The 22,110-nt window shown below is 32.1% G+C and overlaps 1 protein-coding gene across 1 annotated transcript in view; it reads right to left on the reverse strand.

Moving 5' to 3' along the window:
- Positions 1–223: 223 nt before the first annotated feature.
- Positions 224–22,110, reverse strand: part of Lim3 (Lim3 homeobox protein) — a 31,901-nt gene continuing 10,014 nt past the window's right edge. Inside the window, exons 2-7 of the mRNA XM_075294139.1 lie at positions 12,058–12,232; positions 8,540–8,742; positions 8,282–8,474; positions 4,492–4,643; positions 4,222–4,413; positions 224–436 (exon numbers count right to left, since the gene is read on the reverse strand). Coding sequence (XP_075150254.1) covers positions 231–436; positions 4,222–4,413; positions 4,492–4,643; positions 8,282–8,474; positions 8,540–8,742; positions 12,058–12,232 — 1,121 coding nt within the window. The 3' untranslated portion in view covers positions 224–230. The remainder of the gene's footprint in view (positions 437–4,221; positions 4,414–4,491; positions 4,644–8,281; positions 8,475–8,539; positions 8,743–12,057; positions 12,233–22,110) is intronic.

A 22,110-nucleotide genomic window follows, 5' to 3' on the forward strand; every position in this document is an offset into this window, starting at 1 on the left:
CACTCATCTTTAGCATTTTCAAAATGTTATGATTTTTGCTCGGCATTTTGAAATGATGCAACAGCTGTTAAAGGATTCATTTTGGAGTAGTTTTCTGTCTCATAAGTACCATTGAGAGATATTGATGGATGCTGTTCTTGCTGCTGCTGATCCTGTTGTTGTTGTTGATGATGTTGCAATAAAAAATTACGCGATTGCATTTGAAAATATCTAAAGAGAATGTTTGAGTATCAGTAATGTACACCGCCTGGAGTTGCAGAATTTGGATTAGAGGTTGTCGTATTCGCCGCATCGCCAAGCCAGGAATCAGGACTGGGTGGGAAATCGGGAAAACCTTGTTCAGGACTAGAGTCATTACTAAGATCCGATACAGCACTGCCAGGATGTAAGCGGGATTGTGATTTAGCTCCATGTAGATTCGATGTGGAATTATGATCTATGAATGAGAAATAGGAAATAGAAAAAAGAAAAAATAATGAATTAATACAACAATAAATACTAGGGTGGCTGATATGTTTTATAAGAAAATTCAGGTTGCTATCATTTCTAAACCGCTCGTGTGACAGATGACAAATTTATTCGAGTGAGTTTTTATTTTATTGTTTACAAGCTTAAAAACCATTTTGATCTATTGCGTTCAGAAATAAAGTTATTCGTGATGGAATTGAATGGAAAACAGCTAATGTTTATCATTTCAACCTCCAACATTTGAATATGAATAAATTTTTCAAAATTCAAAAAAATTAGACAACAAAGACAAAAACGCCAGAAATTAACCGAAAAGTGCGTGTTAGATTTGTTCGAAATCAAAGCCGTGGTACACACAAAAAAATTTCACGAAAATTTTTCCAATTAAAATTTTAATTGAGTTTTAAAAAATATTCAATTAAAAATTTAATTGATTCAACAAATTTTTTTAATTGAAACAAAAATCAATCACAAAAATAATAGTATAAATTAATTTTTTAATTGGATCAATTAACTGTTTAATTGACCTTCAATTAATTTTTTAATTGATACTATCATTTCTGTGATTGAAGACATTTCAATTAAAAATTAATTGGATCAACTAATTTCGTGATTGAATCAGAAAAAAACTTTTTTGTGTGTAGAAAACTTGCCCTTGAGTTGAACATAGCGTGAGAACGGATGCAACACATATTGAAGAAAATACTTGGAATTAAGCCTTTGAATTCCAAACAGAGGAAGAACTAACCGGTGACAAAAAAAGTAAATCGGAAAATCCAAGGAGTTGCTTCGCATGTGCGAATGTGTCCAGTTACCGAATTAAGTTTTCTCCAATGAGAATGGTGCAATTTGTGAAGAAACAAGAAAACGACGTCTTTCCTTGTCATGGGAACGGATCCTAACAGACTATGCAGGAGAGCAGAAAGGGTTCTAAGGATGGCATATGTCTGGGCAAGACCCAGGTGCCTGAATGTTAACCCGGAGTATATAAAATTATGGATTTTCACTAGAATGACCAAAATTGTCCATTATATTAAACTGAGTTTTTTGGCCAAGACGATATCAGTGTCTGATAAAGCCTACAAATGTTGGTCACTGTGTAGAAGATCGGTGGGTCATGAATCCACTGGATATATGCGAGCGTAATAATACCAGCAATGACATATGCGTCTGCTTTCTGGTGGACATCAATGGAGACGAAGTGAAACATAGAATTTTTACAACGGGTCCAACGGTCATGTTGTCTTAGCATAACTGGGACAATAAATACCACGTCAGAGCCTTGGAAACGAAACTGGACTTAAGACCTATAGAGGTCCAAAAGCGTAGCCGCAAGGGCTGCGATGAGAATGAAAACATTGGGAGAATGGATGGAAACACGAAATTTGACGAATCATCAAAGGATACAAACAAACAAAATTTTTTTCTGATTCAATCACGAAATTAATTGATCCAATTAATTTTTAATTGAAATGACTTCAATCACAGAAATGATAGTATCAATTAAAAAATTAATTGAAGGTCAATTAAAAAGTTAATTGATCAAATTAAAAAATTAATTCATACTATTATTTTTGTGATTGATTTTTGTTTCAATTAAAAAATTTGTTGAATCAATTAAATTTTTAATTGAATATTTTTTAAAACTCAATTAAAATTTTAATTGGAAACATTTTCGTGAAATTTTTTGTGTGTACTAGGGGAAATGGTGGGCGAAATGGCAGATGTCGCAACAATCCATAATGATATAACTGAGGAGATCATACCTGCCGAGTGTGACATTTTGACACCAATAAAATGATCCTGGGCTAATGGAACCCCAAAACAGATATCAGAGGGAAATAACTTCTACAACGTTGAATTGAAAATGGATGAGAGGACGGGACTGGTCGTATATATTTAGAGGACCCAGACACCGAGAAGATATTCCATTTACACGGTAACAGCACAATTCTGCAGACAGAAATGCGTGCCATAACAGAATGTGTTAAATGACTCGAAATGAAGTTAAAAACAGAGATTGCGGTTCGATCGTGAATTAAATATATTGGAATAAAAAAAGCATAATCAACGAATACGGCATGATTCGCATCATATGGAACATGCTGGAATAAGAGGAAACGTAAAGACAAATGAACTAGCGATAAGAGCTGCGACACATAGAGAAGGGGACTTAAAGAACGCAAAGCTAATAGAGCCAACGCGGGCCGAGTTGGATGAATTGGACCAATGCAACGGTCGGTGTCAACCTGACAGGCGATAAAATGACACCATGCGCTGTTAAAACAACAATCAGCGTTCATGATCTGAAAACGCAATAGTTACAAATTTATAAAACAAAAATTCCTCTAACAGTCGCTTTAGCACATTGCATCAGAGAGAATAAAAATACAAGAGGACGAAGGTTTATCGTCTGCAAAAACAACAAATATCAACCGTATAGATGCCTGCAGCCTTGGTACTACCGACGTTGCTGTCGAAGCGCTGTTTTTATAAATTATTTATAAAGGCATCGGCTGACAAAAACTGCATGATATTAGAGAAATTTTCCTCATGACTGCAACCTACTGACGCAGTTTCGCTTCGCAGTTTCGTCCTCTTGTCTTTTTATTCTCTCTGATTGCACCACCGACGGAGTTGCCATAAAAACGTGTAACGATTTTTTTAAGAGATTTCGTGGCCAAAGAAAAACGAAAGCCGTTCATGAAATCGTGAACGCCCGTGGATGAAAACGTCAACATTCCGTTTTGATTTTTCGTGAACGTTTCCGTTTCATTTTGTAACCACGATTTTTTCTATTAGTGTGGGAGTAATTACCGAGCATGCAGAATTGAGAGCACACCTGTGCCCAATAGGAGCAGCAGATAATGGAGCATGTAGGGCGTGTTTTGTGGATGATGAGACCTAGGAACATTACTTTTGTCACTGCCTTCGCCATATCGGCGACGATGTGATTCGAGACCTGGCTCAGCAGAAAAAGTTATAGCGCAGAGAAAACAATTTTACGAACATTTTTCCGATTAAAATTTTAATTGAATTTTAGAAAATATTCAATTAAAAATTTAATTGATTCAACAAATTTTTTAATTGAAACAAAAATCAATCACAAAAAATAATAGTATCAATTAATTAATTTTTTAATTGACCTTCAACTAATTTTTTAATTGATACTATTATTTCTGTGATTGAAGACATAACGGAGTAACGGAGTGAGATGATGTAACGAACGATGGTCGCTCTCCGCTCGTATTCATCGACCTTGGGTCAAAATAAATGCCGAATTTTACCGGGAAAGGCAATTAAAGCCCAGGGTAGACGAACATTTCCGCTTCATACAAGAAAGGTGGTTCCTAGCTACATTTCTACCGCACAATGGTTCTAAAATCTCTGGAACTCAATCTGTTGGACTTTTGCCCATGAGGAATTTTGGAGAGTAAATACAAAAGAACTGATTATTTCAAGATGGCGCTCCCTCAGAAATGGGCCAATATACCACAAAGCCACTTTTGCGAAGCGTGTGATGGCTTTTCCGGCTGTTTGAAGGTCATAATTCGAGTCACAGGTAATCAATTTGAGCAAAACTAAACGGATTCTAAAATTTGATGTTATATCCGTCAGTTTTAGATTTTGAACAATAATATTTAAAAAATATATTGCTTTACTTTGTTGCAATACATATCTGTCACCCTCTAATATCATTAGGTTTGTTAATTAACATAGACATTTTGAATGTATAAAACTCTTCTCACTTACCTATATTTGTATAAACGATATTGTCTGGATATGATCCAAATGAATGATTTTGCCCCACAGGTGGTGGTGAACGACTAGATGGATATTGTGAAGGACTCGAACTACCGTGCAGATATGAGCCACGCAATGAATGTGGTGAGGCTCCTTCATCCAAACCCAAATTGACGGTACTATAGCTGTCATTACTAAGGTCTGCAATTAGAGATATTTTTGTTTTTCAATCAGTTACGTATGTATATAAAATAAAATGTGTACGAATTAAATATTTACCATGGTGACTAAAACTATCATAATCCACTTTAAGATCATCTTTGTCTAGGAATTTTTCAGTTCTTGGCGAGCAATTGCCTTTCATTGAGCGGAAATATTGACTCCATCGTGTTCGTCCCGCATCCTTTTTCAGGCGTTTTTCTTTCGCTCTTCTGTAAAATAAGAAATATAATAGATATGAAATAAATAAATAGCAAATTGAATATAAATTTATTGTTTTTGTTGTTTTAGACTTTTCTCTATGGTTTTTGTTTGAATTCAATACTAGGCCTGTTTTCTTTAGTACACGATGCAACATTTGTATAAGAACATCTCATCAGAGAATATCTCGTCAGTCTTTCCAGTGACGTAAAGTGACGTGTCTTTGATTCACAATAGCAATTAATTGTGATTGATTAACCCTTTGACTGCCGGTGTCAACTTAGGAGGACGTTCGAAAACGGTAACAAACTCGATTTCCTCACTTAGTTTCGATTTATTTCTCGATGTTAGTTTAACGTAGAGGTTTTAATCCAAATAAGCTATAAATATTACCCATATTAAGCCTAGTACTTAGATCACGTTTTCGCACGAAAAACTGTTATACTCCACATAAAAACGTTAAGCCTAGTACTACGATCGCGTTTTCGCACGAAAAACTTTTATACTCCATATAAACAACGCTAGCGCGGAATAAATGCGAAATCTTTGTTTTGAGCATTTTCAAACACATATTTATACAACCCTGGATTTTTGGCACGAAAAAATAGGCAGGCTATTATATTGTATAAATAAGTCAATATCCCTGTGTTAGAGACCCTATTTACGGAGATAGATGAAGATATTCGTTTTTCGCAGAAACGACCTTAGTACTAAGCATTACACAAAGACTTTTTCAATTAAACAACAAGTGAGTAAAGTAGAAAGTCGGGCGGTGCCGACTATATGTATCATACCCTAAACCACTCCTACTGAATTAGTAAACATTGTTTGTGGGGTATCAATGGTATTGGTTTGTTCCATATTTAAGAACATTAAGGAGTACATGGTTATGGGAGTTTTGTCACAATCTGAACAGAAATGTCTGATATTAGGACCTATAGTTAGTATGCCACTAATATTGAGTCCTTTATTAGAAAGAGGAAATCGCTCAATTAGTGTGAAACAGTACTACCTTTTATGCATCTATACTGCATGAACTGGTTGCAATAACGGAAACGAATGATCATAAACTAGTTTGATTACTCGTTTACGTTATTGCCACCGATTCATGCAGTGTTGATGCACTGCCTACTTTATTGTATACCAAAAAGCGCAACTAACTTTTACTGCTGAAGTATTTTTTGCTTTTTATGTTAGCTCCCATATCTAAATTTCATCCGATTTTTTCCAAATTCAATAGGGTTCGTCCCTTTACCAAAAAAAGCCACATACAAAATTTCATCAAAATCGGTTAATAATTGCGACCGGAATCCTGCGAACAACAAATACATGGACGGACGGACGGATACCAACCGCTAGATCGACTCAGGAGGTGATTCTGATTTGATCGGTGTACATTTTATGGGTTTAAAATGGGAGCCACCGTGGTGCAATGGTTAGCATGCCCGCCTTGCATACACAAGGTCGTGGGTTCGATTCCTGCTTCGACCGAACACCAAAAAGTTTTTCAGCGGTGGATTATCCCACCTCAGTAATGCTGGTGACATTTCTGAGGGTTTCAAAGCTTCTCTAAGTGGTTTCACTGCAATGTGGAACGCCGTTCGGACTCGGCTATAAAAAGGAGGTCCCTTGTCATTGAGCTTAACATGGAATCGGGCAGCACTCAGTGATAAGAGAGAAGTTCACCAATGTGGTATCACAATGGACTGAATAGTCTAAGTGAGCCTGATACATCAGGCTGCCACCTAACCTAACCTAACCTAACCTATGGGTTTAAAATCAATATTTCTGATATGCACATTTTTTGGCAGATCAAAGTTATTATACCTTGATCACTATGTGGTTTAGGATATAATTAATTGTATCAACTTTTTAATCAAACTAGAAACATTAATTCAGTTAAGTCAATGATTGAAAACGTCAAAATCTTTAATATAAAAATTAATTGATACAATTAAATTGTTAATCAAACTAATCAAAAAATAATTGATACCATCAGTTTTTTAATCAAAGTAATAGCACAAAGTCAATTAAGAACGTGGTTGAAAATAGTTACGTCTTTAAGTAAAAAATCAATTGCTAGAATAATTTTTTGGATTAGAAATTTTCATTCTATTCGATCTTTCTTTTACTCAATAGAAAATAATTATTATTTTCTATAAATTTTTTGAAAAAAAGTTTTTTTTTTGTAATCAAGATCAATTAAATTTTCATATCAATTAATTGTTTAATTAAATTTTTGTTATTATTTAAATTTCCATATCAATTAATTGTTGAATTAAATATTTTTTATGCCCAATTAAAACTATGATTGATACCATCATTTTCGAGATTGAAGACATTTCAATTAAAAAATTAATTGGAACAATTAATTTTAAGATTGAATCAGGAAAAAAACTTGTTGTGTGTTGTGAGCACTTAAATGCATTTTTATAAACATCTTTAAACTTAAAAACTAAAGCTGAAAATTTTCGGGTTCTTTTTTGTATTTTTTCTCACACTTCCCTAGATATTACAGGTCACAATTCAAGAAAATAGTTTGCAGAACAAACTGATATAGCTTTTGAACTAATTGAGGTAAGTCTACAAAATTACAAATTAGTACAAGTAAAAGGGAAGAACAATTACTGTTTTTAAAATTAGGTTTATTTCGGTAGTGAAAGTGTTAATAATGTCATATAAAAAGTAAATCGCACTTTTTTCCTTCTTCGTATTTGAACAACTGATGCCAGAATTGCGAATTTAGAATTTACATGTTCTGAATAAATGCTTATCCTCCACGGCTCGCTTATTCTCTACTGAAAAAACAAGCCTATTGTTCTTTATTGGATAATTTACGCATTCATGTACTATGGTACATACAAATGTACTCCCTACATTATAGTCTTGGATGCGTATCATAGATTAAATACGATATGAAGTTAAATAAATTTATATTTTTAAAGCTTTCATTATAAACAAAGATCCTTAATTCATTACATTTGCAAATCGATTCATTTTATTATCCTGGATTATTTGTGACAATTCAATATCTTAGAGAAAATTCTTATATGTTTTTTATAGTCTTATAAGTTCAATAGATAAGATAACATTACGATAATCTCATAAGTTTGCAATAGAGCTACGCAGTTGCTTAAAATAAAATATTTTCTATTATATTTTTTTTGAGGAATAGACAATGAGAGATAATACCATGAATGTCATTTCATATGATGTTCCTCACGTGAGTTTATGTTAAAGAACCAATTTATTTGATAATGCAATAAGACAGATAGCCTTAATGTTAAATAATATATTTTTCTTTAAATCAGGAACTGTTGTTTTTTTTATTACAAACTAGAAAAAAATGTTATTAAAACGTCTTAGTTCGTCGAACCAAACCTTGAATACCCTCGACCAGGGAGTATATACGGTACACCGGTACTTTCCATTGTACTATGTACGTACATAAAAATACATGTTTAATACTACCACTCAATGCTACTACTTAGCTACGAAGCGAATAAATACGAGGGACGAGATACTAAAAACAACAGACCAATTTTTAACACCTATTCCTTAATAGATAATATATTTATCCTCAATACTTATAGCATTTCAGAAGTCAAAGATATCGTATATCTGCTTTATCACACTTCTTCACACTTACCTATTTTGAAACCAGACTTGTACTACTCTCATATCTAAACCCGTATCCTGTGACAGCTGTTCACGAACATGACGCGCAGGTTTCGGACTATTATTATAGGCGGTTTTTAATGTTTCCAATTGTTTAGCGGTTATCGTAGTGCGAGGTCGTTTATTCGGTTGGTCACCATCTAAGGAACCATCCAAATATAAACCTAAACAATTAGAAATGGGACATCACATTAACATCTCTCTTCCTTGCGATGGCAATAGGACTTACCTTTCGCCTTGGCCTCTTCATAATCACGTTTACACACTAGCTTTCTATCTTCCATGAGGTAGAATTCATCGCCGGTATTGAGGGTGCGCGAACAGATCGTGCATAGGAAACATTGCAGGTGATAGACATTATCTTGAGCTCGTCGCACGACTTGCGTTGGCGGTATACCCATATCACAAGCGGAACATTTCGTTCCGTAGCGCCTATTAGAAGACCCAAACATTGGGAAAAAGGATGGTTATTATTAATTAATTATTTTAACAAGGAAGGAATATTAAAACAATGGAATAAGATAATAAACAAATGTAACTACACTAAAAAAAAAATGAAAAAATAAAACAAAAACGATTCCCAGATTTGACCTCCGGGACCTCTTAGATGAGTAAATTTCATCTGATCCCGTTGAAATTTGGTACGTGATGTTAGTATGTATATGCCTTCTACCAATCTGCAGAAAATTTGGACCACAATTTGGAGAAAATTTTACCAAGAAAACTACCACACCAAAAAAATCTTATTTTATAAAAGTTTATTTCCATAGAAATTTCTTCGAAAATGTTATTGCTATAGAAAACTTTGTGAAAATTTTATTTCTATCGAAAATTTTGTCAAAATTTTTTTTCTATAGAAAATTTTGTCAAAATTTTTTTTCTATAGAAAATTTTGTAAAAATTTTTTTCTATAGAAAATTTTGTAAAAATTTTATTTCTATAGAAAATTTTGTAAAAATTTTTTTCTACAGAAAATTTTGTAAAAATTTTATTTCTATAGAAAATTTTGTCAAAATTTTATTTCTCTAGAAAATTTTGTCAACATTTTATTTCTATAGAAAATTTTGTCAACATTTTATTTTTATATAAAATTTTGTCAAAATTTTATTTCTATAGAAAATTTTGTCAAAATTTTATTTTTTAGAAAATTTCGTCAAAATTTTATTTCTATAGAAAGTTTTGTCGAAATTTTATTTCTATAGAAAATTTTGTGAAAATTTTATTTCTATAGAAAATTTTGTAAAAATTTTATTTCTATGGAAAATGTTTACCAAATTTTATTTCTATAGAAATTTTTTTCAAAAATTAATTGTATAAAAAACTTTTTCAACATTTTGTTTCTATACACAATTTTGTCAAAGTTATATTTCTATAGAAAATTTTGTATTTTTATATTTTTTTATTTCTATAAAAAAATTTCTCACAATTTTATTTATATAGAAAATTTTATTTTTGTAGAAAATTTTGTCAAAATTTTATTTCTTTTTATTTGTTATTGTTGGTTTCTCTTCAATCATTATTGTTGTTTTTCATCTCAGCTTAAAACCATGCATTGACTAAACTACAAGTGTAGCTTAACCAACAGAGGAAAAGTATGCTTGTCAAATTTATTTGGGCAAAGCCCTATAGACTGCAAGATAGTTGGATGTACAGCTGTTTCGGAATTACAACATTCCTCATCAGCATCCTCTACTTGCAGAAAAACTATCAACCAATTATCAGAATTATTTCGCGTAATTCACTCGGCCCAAATAAATTTGACAAGCATACTTTTCCTCTGTTGGTTAAGCTACACTTGTAGTTTAGTCAATGCATGGTTTTAAGCTAAAATCAAAAACAACAATAATCAATTTTATTTCTATAGAAAATTTTGTCAAAATTTTATTTATGAAAATTTTGTCAAAATTGTATTTTTATAGAAAATTTTGTCAAAATTTTATTTTTAAAGAAAATTTTGTCAAAATTTTATTTCTATAGAAAATTTTTTCAATATTTTTTTTTTGTAAAGAGATTTTTTTCAAAATTTTATTTCTTTAGAAACTGTTGTCAAAATTTTTTCTCTATAGAAAATTTTGTCAAAATTTTGTTTCTATAGAAAATGTTATCAAAATTTTATTTCCATAGAAAATGTTGTCAAAATTTTATTTCTATGGAAAATTTTCTCAAAATTTAATTTCTATAGAAAATTTTAAAAAATTTTATTTCTATAGAAAATTTTGTCAAAATTTTATTTCTATTGAAAATATTTACCATATTTTATTTCTATAGAAAATTGTTTAAAAAATTAATTCTATAAAAAACTTTTTCAACATTTTATTTCTATACACGATTTTGTCAAAATTTTATTTCTATAGAAAATTTTGTCAAAATTTTATTTTTATAGAAAATTAGTCAAAAGTTTATATCTATAGAAAATTTTGTCCAAATTTTATTTCTTTTGATACATTTCTATAGAAAATTTGGCCACATTTTATATCTATAAAAAATTTTGTCACAATTTGATTTAGAAAATTTTGTCAAAATTTTATGCCTATAGACAATTTTGTCAAAATTTTGTTTCTATAGAAAATTTTATCAAAATTTTATTTCGATAGAAAATGTTGTCAAAATTTTATTTCTATGGAAAATTTTCTCAAAATTTAATTTCTATAGAAAATTTTTTAAAAAATTTATTTCTATAGAAAATTTTGTCAAAATTTTATTTCTATTGAAAATATTTACCATATTTTATTTCTAAGAAAATTGTTTAAAAAATTAATCCTATAAAAAACTTTTTCAACATTTTATTTCTATACACGATTTTGTCAAAATTTTTTTTCTATAGAAAATTTTGTCAAAATTTTATTTTTATAGAAAATAAGTCAAAAGTTTATATCTATAGAAAATTTTGCCAAAATTTTATTTCTATAGAACATTTTGTCAAAATTTTATTTCTTTTGACACATTTCTATAGAAAATTTGGTCCACATTTTATATCTATAGAAAATTTTGTCAGAATTTGATTTAGAAAATTTTGTCAAAAGTTTATGCCTATAGACAATTTTGTCAGAATTTTGTTTGTATAGATTTTTTTATAAGTTTTATATTTAAAGAACATTTTGTCAAAATGTTATTTCCATAGAAAATTTTGTTAAAATTTTTATTTTTATAGAAAATTTTGTCGAAATTTCATTTAAATAAAAGTTTTATTTCTATATATTTATTTTATTTCTATAAAAATATTTTCTCAAAATTTTATTTCTATAGAAAATTTTGTCAGAATTTTATTTCTATAGAATTTATTTTTTTAAATTTTATTGTTAAAGGAAATTTTGTCAAAATTTTATTTCTATATTTCTTTAAATTGAAAACGTAGACAAAACAAATATATACCATCGGAAGTATATAATTACAGTGAAACCTCCCAAACTGGGACACTCTCAAAATCGGTTACCTCCCACACATGCACAGTTGTATGGGGCCGTTTGCTATATTAACACATTAAAATTAACCTCTTAAACCTGGACAAAATTCAGACGAAAATTTTTTTCATATCATTCATATATCATATACCAACTTTCGACCTTATATATGTACTTGTTCTGTCTACGTTAGTTGCTGGTTTTTCTTTGATTGTTGCTGTTCATTATTATACCGAAAATCTACGACATTGAAAATATATTCATGGCTTTTTTAAACCATCTAGCGATTACTTTAAAACAATACTATAATTTTAAGTAACTTAACAATGTACGGAAATTTACTTACTTAAAAAAATCCTCCTTACAAAACAATTGCCCATTACGGGCAAAGCATTTATCATTCAACTGGGCATGACACTCGCTACACTGCAAACACTTCGCATGCCACGTCCTTTCCAGCACCTTCAAAATAAATCGATCCAATATCAGTTCATGACAACCTCCACATTTCGGTATCGTGGCTGTAAATAAATGATGAGAGGCAAAAAGGCAATGTGAGTAAATGAATGGGGAGAGAGATATATATATACATAGATGGTCACAAGGTTGTTGGTTGGATAAGGGGGATGGGGAGAGTAGCATGATGTTGATAAATGGACATATGTATATGTAAGAGTAGAGGAAAAAGGAAAATATAAAAGAATCCTAAATAAGATAAACTGAGTCTAATACAAAGCAAATCGTAAAAAGATAACAGGATTTTTGTCTTAAAAGATTTACACACGAGTAGCCTGAACCACATGTATATCTGTTGATAATTCTTTAAAGTGTTATATTACCATTTGAATTTTGTGAATTTTTATATAGCTTTGATTTAATATTTTGGTGCGTATTATTAAAATGATTTTGGGATACACATACATAGTTTAGGCTTGATATGGTGGCAGTCCGATATTTTACATTCACGTAGACTATATACATATATTCCATTGTAATAAGTACCACAGTTGATTAACTTTTCTATTATCAATCAGTGCTGCCCTGAGAGCCACAGTGGTGAAATGGATAGCATGTCCGCCTTGCGCATAAAGGGTCATGGGTTCAATCCCAGGTTAACATTTATCTAAGTGGTTCTGGATTATAAAAGTGAGGTCCCATGTCGTTTAGATAAACATAGAATCGGGTCAGCAGCAAACTTAAAGTCAAAATAACAAACTCTCCAAACACACAAAAATAAAAACAAATTTATATGACCACACATACATACACAGTCTCACACAAGTATGCATACGGTTAAAGAATTTATATATTATTTAAATAATCAAATTTTAAAAAATATGCATATATATCCTTTAGTTTTAGTAAATTAATTTGAAAATCAAAGTATTTGTTAATTATCAAGGAGATTTTTTGGTGTGGGTTATAAACAACAACAAGAAACATACATCTACAATGAAAATGCCCACAGCGTTGAAAAAAATCAAGTTTGAGTACTAAAATCATAGTTGTACAAGGTAGCGTAGTGGATTTTGAACGAGATTTTGTTTAAATCCCATTCAAAATTGGAGATGTTTTTCATATCTCTATTTTTAAGAGGCTTTTCTTTGAAACCTTCCTGAATTTGGATATTTAAGTTTCGTTAACACTTTTTTAAAGGACTTAGATAGCACATGAAGCTGAGAAACGAATAAATTCCTCCGCTGACAAAAATGTTGACCTGATATGAAAGATTATGCAGCTTAAATTTTAGGAGATGCAATTTACACAGAATTTAAGATAAATTTCTTTAAAGTAATAAAAAAATTTAAAAGAAAATTTATAATCATTGCTTCAAACAATGTTTTCATTAAATTTAGGACTCGAATCTTGTAAATTTGCATCCCTCAATTTTTCCCCATTAATTCAAAATCATCTCGTTATTTAACTTGGCCAGTACATATAGTTAAGATAGATCATATCAGTCAATTTTTGACGTACACTGAAAAGAATATTGTCGTGAGGCCAAAGATTCCATGTCCTTAAAATACGAATGCGAATATTGCTTTGCACTGAAAATACATTTCTCTGATATAAAGTTCTTTGTCGTTGTCCAGAAAGCGAAAAAATTTTCAATAAAGTAGGTTTGTCCTTACTATTAAGTGATTCGACTTAAAAATGGATATCTTAAAATGAAACAAAATTTTGTTTAACTAAGGACAATTTAGCTTTAATAATTCTGAAATAAATTCTTTGAAATTAATGAATTCTAAAAGTCTTTAAATTTGTTGATTTTTCGTCTCTTGGCTTCAAAATCGGTTTATTTTAAAGACGTTTTAAACATAATATCTACTTGAAGTCGGGTCTGAATTTGGAAATTTAAGTCTTCGTTTACACATTTTAAAGGACATTGATAGCACATGACGTTAGGCACAACTTTAAAATCACTTCCAAAAATGTTCTTCCTAAGATATTTTTTTATTTTACCTACACAGAAATGTCTTTTAACTCAATTTTTTATAACTCGCTTTTTTCATATTTTTAATGGGTAATTTTAATTTTGTTTTGTTTCAAATTGGTTCAAAATAGAGTAAGAATTAATAAAATTATATACAATGAAAAAAATATTTACGTGATATTAAAGATTACGCAACCTAAATTTTAGGATGCGAAATTTACAAAATAATAAGGACAAATTTCTTTAAAATAATGAAATTTTAATTAAAATAAAGTTTACAATCTTTGCTTCAAAGATTTTTTGCATTAAATTTAGCACAAATTTTGTAAATTTGCGTCCCTGCGTTAAAGTCGCATGTCTTTGAACAAAGGCTAGTTTTCATTAAAGTAAAGAAACACATTTTTGATTTAAAGAAATTGTCCTTAAATTAACTGAAATATTGAAACTTTAGATTTAAGATAAAAACACTTCAAATATAGGCTAAGACCTATTTTGAGGATTTAGCGTCTTTGGTTTAAAGTTTTTTTGGAATTAGGAAACCAATTTTTACTTTGAAATATCCGTTATAATTTGGATTTTTAAACTGGCATTTATTTGTACGTGACGACCTTTATAAATAAACCTCGAAAAGTGAATGAAAATTTGATAAATGAGATCTGTACCCTAATTTTAATTTTATTGGTCCCAGATTTAAAGCCTGATAGGTCGCTAAAGAATTTCTTTATTTTAAAGAAGCCGCATCTTTGGCTCGGAATCAATACTAAAATCCTTAAGGGAAGGTCAAAATCTTTGGATCCAAGTAAACATTTTTTTGAGTGTAAATATGTAAATTTTGTAAATGTTAAACTATTCTTGAAAAATTGCGAATTTCTTAAAATATTAGAGGTCAGTCGTTGAAACACTGAAAATAGCATGCCCGGTTCCAAAGATTTTGTCTTTACTCCAATGATTTTGGTATTGATTCCGAGCCAAAGAAGCGAAGAATTGAAGTAAGGATAATTTGAAGACAGAATTGTCTTTTAAATTTAAGTTTTGCTTACTTGATTCTAGGTAGCAAATTTTTATTTATATGTTTTTTCTGTTTCTTTCTTCATGTTTTTTGTTTCTTTTGTTCTTGTTTTTGTTTTTTTTTTTTAATTCGGACTTGACGTGAAGTAGAAATTATCCTATCTTTCAAGTAAAAATCGTTTTTAAAATAAAGTGTTGAAAAACATCTATTTTTAAACGCATTTTTGCATATTCATTAATTTTAAAGAATTTTTCATAATTATTAAAGACAACTTGACCTTAGTCAAACAAGCTGTTCTTTCATTTTAGGATACCCATTTTTAATTCGAATCTCTTAATTATAATAAAAAAATTACTTTATAAAAAAGTTTTTTAGGCAAGGAAAAAACTTTATATCAGAGAAATGTGTCTTCTACATTGAAAAAAATATTTACGTGATATTAAGGATTACGCAAACTCAATTTTACGATGCGCAATTTACTCACTATTAAGGACAAATTTCTTTAAAATAATGAAATTTTAATTAAAAGAAAGTTTATAATCTTTGCTTCAAAAAATTTTTTCATTAAATTTAGGACACACATTTTGAAAATTTGTGTCCCTTCATTAAAGTTGCATGACTTTCAACTAAGGCAAATTTTCATTAAAGTAAAGAAACACATTTTTGATTTAAAGAAATCGTCCTTAAATTAACTGAAATATTGAATCCTTAAATTTAAGATAAAAACGCTTCAAATATAGGCTAAGACTTATTTTGAGGATTTGGCATCTTTGGTTTAAAGTTATTTTGGAATAATTTGGATTTTTAAACTGGTATTTGTTTGTACGAGAATAGCTTTATTAATATACCGGGAAAATAGAATGAAAATTCAATAAATGAGATCTGTATCCTAATTTTAATTTTATAGGTCCTAGATTTAAAGCCAGATATATCGCAAAAAATTTCCTTATTTTAAAGAACCCGCATCTTTGGCTCGGAATCAATGCCAAAATCCTTAAACGAAGGTTAAAATCTTTGGATCAAAGTAAATTTTTTTGAGTGTATGCTATGCAGAAAGTGCATTCGTATTTTAAGGACATGGAATTTTTGACTTCTCGACAATATTTTTTCAGTGAATGCATTAAACATCATAAGAAAGTAAATAAATTGTTTATTTTTCAAAATATCACAATTGTTTTTATACCCTCCACCATAGGATGGGGGGTATAATAACTTTGTAATTCCGTTTGTAACACATCGAAATATTGATCTAAGACCCTATAAAGTATATATATTCTGGGTCGTGGTGAAATTCTGAGTCGATCTGAGCATGTCCGTCCGTCCGTCCGTCTGTTGAAATCACGCTAACTTCCGAACGAAACAAGCTATCGACTTGAAACTTGGCACAAGTAGTTGTTATTGATGTAGGTCGGATGGTATTGAAAATGGGCCATATCGGTCCACTTTTACGTATAGCCCCCCATATAAACGGATCTCCAAATTTGGCTTGCGAGGCCTCTAAGAGAAGCAAATTTCATCCGATCCGGCTAAAATTTGGTACATGGAGTTAGTATATGGTCTCTAATGACAATGCAAAAATTGGTCCACATCGGTCCATAATTATATATAGCCCCCATATAAACCGATTCCCGATTTGGCTTGCGGAGCCTCTAAGAGAAGCAAATTTCATTTGGTACATGGTGTTAGTATATGGTCTCTAACAACCATGCAAAAATTGGTCCACATCGGTCCATAATTATATATAGCCCCCCATATAAACCGATCCCCCGATTTGGCTTGCTGAGCCTCTAAGAGAAACAAATTTCATCCGATCCGGCTGAAATTTGGTACATGATGTTAGTATATGGTCTCTAATGACCATGCAAAAATTGGTCCATATCGGTCCATAATTATATATAGGCCCCATATAAACCGATCCCCAGATTTGACCTCCGGAGCACCTTGGAAGATCAAAATTCTTCCCATTCGGTTGAAATTTGATACGTGATGTTAGTATATGGTATCCAACAACCATGCAGGAATTGTTTCCTATCAGTCCATAATTATATATAGCTCCCATATAAACCGATCGCCAGATTTGACCTCCGGTGCCTTTTGGAGAAGCAAAATTAATCCGATCTGGTTGAAATTTGATATGTGATGTTAGTATATGGTATCCAACAACCATGCAGGAATTGGTTCCTATCAGTCCATAATCATTTATAGCCCCCATATAAACCGATCCCGATATTTGGTTTTGGAGCCTCTTGGAGGAGCAAATTTCATCCGAGTGAGTTGAAATTTGTGGATGACAGTCTTTCGTAGAAGTTTCTACGCAATCCATGGTGGAGGGTACATAAGATTCGGCCTGGCCGAACTTACGGCCGTATTTACTTGTTCTAATTCACATCCGAAACACTGAATTCGGCTCACATCATAAGAAGTGATGCATGCTGTTGAAATGGTGGACATTCGTCCTATGACAAGCCCATGTAAAATTCATCGCTTCTGCGCTTCTGGATCCAAAAAGAAAATTTTCATTACTTTTTTGGCAACGCTTTTTTCCTTGTTAACTTATTTGATATGGCAAGTTCTTTGCAAATTCATTTCTTTGCATAATCTCATAAATATCACTCGTTTTTATTATTCTAGGGACCACCAGCACTGCCTGTTTCTTTATCATTAATACAATCCTTTAACCCAATTTCAGTTCATTGTTATTGTGTAAGCCATCAAAGGCAAAAAATAGCCCAGAAAACAAGCCCCAAAATTGAATGCCGAATGAACACAGAAACTGTTGTATGACTCTTAAAGGCAGTTGTTTATTGGCACATGTTAACTTGCATACACTCCAAGCATTCTATTCATATTCATGTATGTCCTTTTGGTAAAAGGATATACACGTCGTCTAAGGATGTTTCCATATTCCTCTAGACTTATGGCCAAACATTTGCCTGGTGAAGAGTGTAATGGGTTTTGATGGGGTCAAATAGGGGGTTTACCACCCGCTCTTTAAGAATGACACACCTTTGTGTTTTGTTTAGTTTGCTTAGATATATGGATGGCTAGATGAATGGATAGATGGACAGACAGACAGACGAGTGAATATGGTTGTTGGGATTATCATATGACTGTGCCACACCTCAGGCTGAACTGCTTTGTGCCATAGAGCTCTTTTGTAAGCAATCAACCAACCATCCATCCATTCCAACACCCATTTGTTTCACCGATGGCCTTAATGTTCTTCTCGCTACTCTTCTTCGTTTTGGTTACGCGAACGTGACATTCGCATTGTGGTGCATAGTGGCGTTTATGAACTATAAAGTCACCTTTTTATATGCCGGCGTTTGTTGTATAATTTTATAAAATACCTCAAAATTAATTGATTGCCGGTTTTTATACCCTGGGCCACACTGTGGAACAGGGTATTATAAGTTAGTGCATATGTTTGCAACACCCAGAAGGAGACGAGATAGACACATGTTGTCTTTGGTAATAATGCTCAGAGTGGGTCCCTGAGTCGATCTAGCCATGTCCGTCTGTCCGTCCGTCTGTCTGTGAACACATTTTTGCAATCAAAGTCTAGGTCGCAGTTTTAGTCCAATCGACTTCAAATTTGGCACAAGTTTCTGTTTAGGGTCAGAGTAGAACCCTATTGAAATCGGTTCAGATTTAGATATAGCTCCCATATCAGAGATGGTCTGTATCAAACTTTTTTAGGTTTGCGACTGTCGCAAAGTTGTAAACGTCACATACACGTCGCAATTGTAGAAAAAGTAACAAAAGTCGCAAACTCAAAATACTTTAGTCGCGTCAGCTAGGCAGCGAATTCGATGATAGCCAAGACGATGGTATGTGCGAAGAAGTTGCAATTCTTAGGAATGTTCACAATTTTCGGTTTTAGTCCCCACATTTTCCCTATTGCCTTTTGCACGAGTACAGGGTAACCGTGGATTTTCTCGTCCTTTCTTAGCTTTAAGTTAGTCTCCTGTCTAATATAACCCCAAGGTATTTTGCACACTCACCAACGGGAATTTCGATACCACCTAAGAAAATAGGCTTGACCATGGGAAAACTTTCACAAATTTCTGTAGAAACTCACAGCGAATGCTGTCAAACTAAATTAAAAAATTTTCAGGATTTCTTCTATTCAAAATTTGGTTTTCTACAGTAGGTTTACGACTTTTGCGACATACGTATTATACCGTCGCAAATGTATGTCGCAAAAGTCACAGTTTGTGACAGGCCAACCCTGTTCCATATATATCTTTCGCCCGATATGCACTTATATGGACTCAGAAGCCAGTGTTTTACCTTGACTTGCTTGAAATTTTGCACAAGGGAAACAATTAGAACTATAGTCAAGTATGCCAAATTTGATTGAAATCGGGTCAGATTTAGATATAGCTCCCATATATATCTATCGCCCGATATGGACTTATATGGCCCCAGAAGCAGAGTTTAAGCCCAATTTGGTTGAAATTTTGTCCTAAGAGTACAACTAGTAGTGCAGTCAAGTGTGCTAAACTTTATTGAAATCGGTTCAGATTTAGATATATCTCCCATATATATCTTTCGCCCGATTTTACGCCATATAACAACAGAGGTCAAAGTTGTAGTCCGATTTACGTGAAATTTTTCCCACACCCAGAGAAGGAATTAGAGGTGTGCACGTGAGTAATAGTTTAATCACGCTCACGCACACTCACGACTGAAAAATCATACTCACGCACACTCACGCACGATATTTTTTGGTAGGACTCACGCTCACGCACACTCACGAAAAGAAAATTTGTACTCACGCACACTCACGCACGAAAACGTCGTGACTTACGAAAAATACCGTGACTCACGAAAAATATCGTGACTCACGAATAATTTTATGATTAATTTACCTTACCGAAGTGTCTGAAAACATGAGCATTATTAAAATCGAGAGTGTTATTAAACTCTTAACATCCCAGGTGTCACTAAAATTGTAATTGAATTTAATGGCGTTTTCTTTTCTTGTAAAAAATGCACACTTTTTTTTTGCATTTTGCCCGGAAAATGTACTCTTTAGGTTCTTTTCTAAAAAAACAGGCAAAAGTGCGAAAAGGCTTCGAATTCTGTTGTGAAAATAGCGCCACCCATAGAGGCAAATTACGGGCATTTTCAGCACTGCCAACAAACGAGAGTGCTGCGATTGCCCTGTTTCCTTCTTTGAATTCTTTTCTGCCCGCTGAAATGATAGCATTTTTTTAGGTTTCTGGTAACATTTTAAAAATGCGCATTCTGTACAGACAAAATGAAGGCAAAGCACTTTTTTCAGAAAAGAAAACACCATAACTCTTAAGCTTTTTATGTTGGTGAGCAGGAATATTTTCGTGAGTGTAATTCGTTACTCACGCACACTCACGAAGATATTATTTTCGTGACTCACGCTCACGCACGACATTTTGGTTTGTTAATCACGCTCACGCACACTCACGTTGTTGTCATGAGCGTGACTCACGACTCACGCACGAATCACGAAAATTTTCGTGAGTCACGACAATTTCGTGTCACGTGCACACCTCTAGAAGGAATATGATTACCTCAAACATGTTGCGGTGATCATATTCCTTCTCTGCGTGCAGGGAGTAGAATTAAAATACTAAGTATGCATGTCAAATTTGGTTGAAATCGTTTCAGATTTCGATATAGCTTCCATATGTTTTGTTTTTCCGATTTGTGCAAAAATGGCCAAAATACCCACATTTTCCTTATAAAATCGCCACTGCTAAGTAGAAAACTTTTAAAATTGATTCAAATTTTCCTTTATTTCTAATACATATCTTTCGACCGATAAATCATAAATACACTTTTGCAAATTCAGTGCAACGGCTGTTGAAATGGTGGACATCTGTCCTATGCCAAGCCCATGTTAAATGCATCGCTTTTGCGCCAATATTGCACCACTTCCGGATCCAAAAAGAACATTTTCACTACTTTTTTGGCGACGCTTTTTTTTGCTGGGATATGGATTATTTATTGCTATTTGAGTTGTTGTGCTATCAACAAAACAAATAAGTTTTTGCCAAAGTCTGACAGTTTTAGTGCACGCTTGTTGATTTTTTCCGCCAAAAATATACAAATAGTGAAGAATGCGAAAAATATCGGTTGCCACGGAAAATCAAATTGTCGAAATGACAAAAAATAATGAGTCAGCGCGGAATATAGCAAGAACTTTAGGATTTGCTACCGGACGGTGCTTCAAGTACGAAAAAGAAGAAATGCTAATCCGCTTGATGTAAAAAATCGCGACCAACTTTTCTCACGGAGAGAGATGAACGAGCCATGGAACGTTTATTGGCTAATAAAAAGGCAAAAACACCAAAACAAGCTGCTGCCGCAATAAATAAACCCGTAAGTGGATGGAAAGCACGAAGAGCGCTTAGAAGAATTGGTCTAACATCGGCTATTAAGCAAAAAAAATAACAAAAACAGCGTTATCGGACAAAAATGTAAAAGCTCATCGTCATTAAAACTATATTTTAACCAAAAATTATATTATTTTAAAGAAATTTGTCTTTAATATTGTAAAAATTTTTTTCTATGCACTCAAAAAAAAGTGAACCCTCTATTTCACTAAAGCCAATTTAACTTTATTTTAGTTCATGGAATTATTATGTTTGGAGAAAGTTCCCTTTACTCTAACAATATTTTGCGTACGATAGTTAAATTAACTAAAACCGAGGGAAAAAATATACACAAATGAAGCATAAAGATTAACTAAATTCGTGTCTTCCACAAAATAGTTCAGTATTTCTTTAAATGTGCAAATTTTACTACAAATGCGTTCATCATGAACTTCGTATGTCACTAAAGACATTCTTGCAATTTTTAACTAAAATTTTTTTTCCTTCAAACTTCAAATTTTTCTTTAACAAGTGAGAAAACTTTACGTCTAATAAATTTTCTTGAATTTGTCGAAAAATATTTTTTTATGATGCCAC

The sequence above is a fragment of the Haematobia irritans genome, chromosome 2 (assembly GCF_050003625.1).
Source record: "Haematobia irritans isolate KBUSLIRL chromosome 2, ASM5000362v1, whole genome shotgun sequence".
NCBI lineage: Eukaryota > Metazoa > Arthropoda > Insecta > Diptera > Muscidae > Haematobia > Haematobia irritans.